Source organism: Trichinella spiralis, assembly GCF_000181795.1.
Source record: "Trichinella spiralis strain ISS 195 chromosome Unknown Scfld6463, whole genome shotgun sequence".
Classification (NCBI taxonomy): domain Eukaryota; kingdom Metazoa; phylum Nematoda; class Enoplea; order Trichinellida; family Trichinellidae; genus Trichinella; species Trichinella spiralis.
This window is the reverse complement of record NW_003533402.1, coordinates 1-1,765: the sequence shown is the minus strand read 5'-3', so window position 1 is coordinate 1,765 and position 1,765 is coordinate 1. Positions and strand designations below refer to the sequence as shown.

Below are 1,765 nucleotides of genomic sequence, written 5' to 3'. Positions count from 1 at the left end.
CATGAAGTTGGTGGCGCCAGATGCTTTTTATGAACAGCTGCAATTGCACGCAGGAAATGATATATGTCTATCAGGCGCATTCTAATCTCGCTTGATCAGTAATCAAACAATTAAACTTGTGCAAATATGTGAAAAAAATTTCACTATCTTTCACATTCTTTGAAACATGGCCCAACTGCTTTAAAGTGAAAATACCTTTTTTTCGAAATTATTTCATGATTATTTATTTATTTTTATTAAAAAAATTTTGAAATGTTTCATGAACAAAATTTTTTTATTTTCATAAGGATAATAATGTCAGTAGATTGTATTTCACAATTTCGACTCTTCTCAAGCACACGACAGTATGATATAATTTGTTTTCATGTGGGTCACTGTAATTAACTATTTTTTTTATCAGGTCGAAGGTGCATCTGACTGTGGGGTCATTTCCGGCGTTGTCTTTCTTTCAGTTTTTGGTCAGAATGCTCTGACCCGTTAGAAAAACTGTCTGTCGATTAGTTTCCAGATATTTAAGCTTCATGAGAGAAATTTTTTCTGGTAAAATTTTTTCCAATCAAGCTCATATTCAATAATTAATAATAATAATAATAATAACATGCCTGTTTTGTTTAAGTGCAATATATTATGCATTATGCATTTGTTGCTGATGTTGCTTATTTGCTGCATTTGAATTCAGGTGAATCATTGTTACTGCGATGTTATTGCAATTTGCCATCATGCATCAAAAGTGCTTACATGTGCAAATCGAAGATTGGTTGTTTTGAAGATTTTGAACCGTCATCGTGGAAAAACTCAAATCAAAACGGTGTTTGGCGTGGCTGCTTGGAACTGAAAGCAGAAAAGCCGTACAAATGTGTAACAGAATTTACACTAGAAACTGTCGGCAAGAGTGCAACTGATGGTCATCGTTCATTGTCCAGTGGTGAAAAAGCTGCAGCACTGTTGGAACAGTTATCAACTGCTGCGGTGGTTCGATGCTGCAAGGAAGATATGTGCAACTATTTCAGCTATTCGGATATCCAAAATCAACATTTGCAGTCGGATAGTATTTTCTCTGAATCAGGTATGGTTTTTTTGTTGTAATTAAACCTTTTACAAATTTTGATTCATCCCTGAAATGATGATATTTTTAAGACGATACAACAGTCGACGATCGACAGAATGGAAGTGAAACTTTTTGGTTTCAGATAGCGATTATTGCAATATCATTAACAGTTAGCTGCATGTTTATAATTTTCCTCATCGTTGGATATTATATCTCAAAAACTGGTGCCTTCAAGCTTGCACATCGAACTCAGATTGGGAAGCAAGACTTTAAAGTATCGCTGAACAGAAGGCAAGACCTTTCCTTAACAATTCTTTTGGGATAAATTAATTAAAAATTTTGGTTTGTTGACACCACCCACCCGGGAAAAGGGAGGCCCCGCCAAGGGCGGGTCACAATTCCTTTTTTTCCCCCAAAAAAACGGTCCCCCAAAAATGGGGAAAATTCCCCCCTTTTTTTGAAATTTTTTAAAAAACCGGGGAAAAAAAGGGGGGGGAGGCTCTCCCCCCCCTCTGGGGTTTTTTTTGGAATTTTCCCTTGTGTGTTTTTCAAAAAAAATCTTTTTGTGAAGACACCCCCCCCCCCCCGGGTGGGGCCCCCCAACAGTGGTGGAAAAAAAAAAAAAAAACCCCCCCCCCCCCCCAAAGAGGGGGGGGCGGGGTTTTTTTTCCCCCCCCCGGTGTGTGTGGAGGAATAATATATTTATATATATAAAAA

At 37.5% G+C, this 1,765-nt stretch overlaps 1 protein-coding gene across 1 annotated transcript; it reads left to right on the top strand.

Annotated features, from left to right (window-relative positions):
* Positions 1 to 627: 627 nt before the first annotated feature.
* Tsp_14066 (BMP and activin membrane-bound inhibitor protein) lies at positions 628 to 1,373 on the top strand. Its single transcript, XM_003366157.1, has 3 exons — positions 628 to 1,071; positions 1,138 to 1,170; positions 1,191 to 1,373. The coding sequence occupies exons 1-3, from the start codon at positions 628 to 630 to the stop codon at positions 1,371 to 1,373; spliced, it is 660 nt and encodes a 219-aa protein (XP_003366205.1).
* The last annotated feature ends 392 nt before the right edge of the window (positions 1,374 to 1,765 follow it).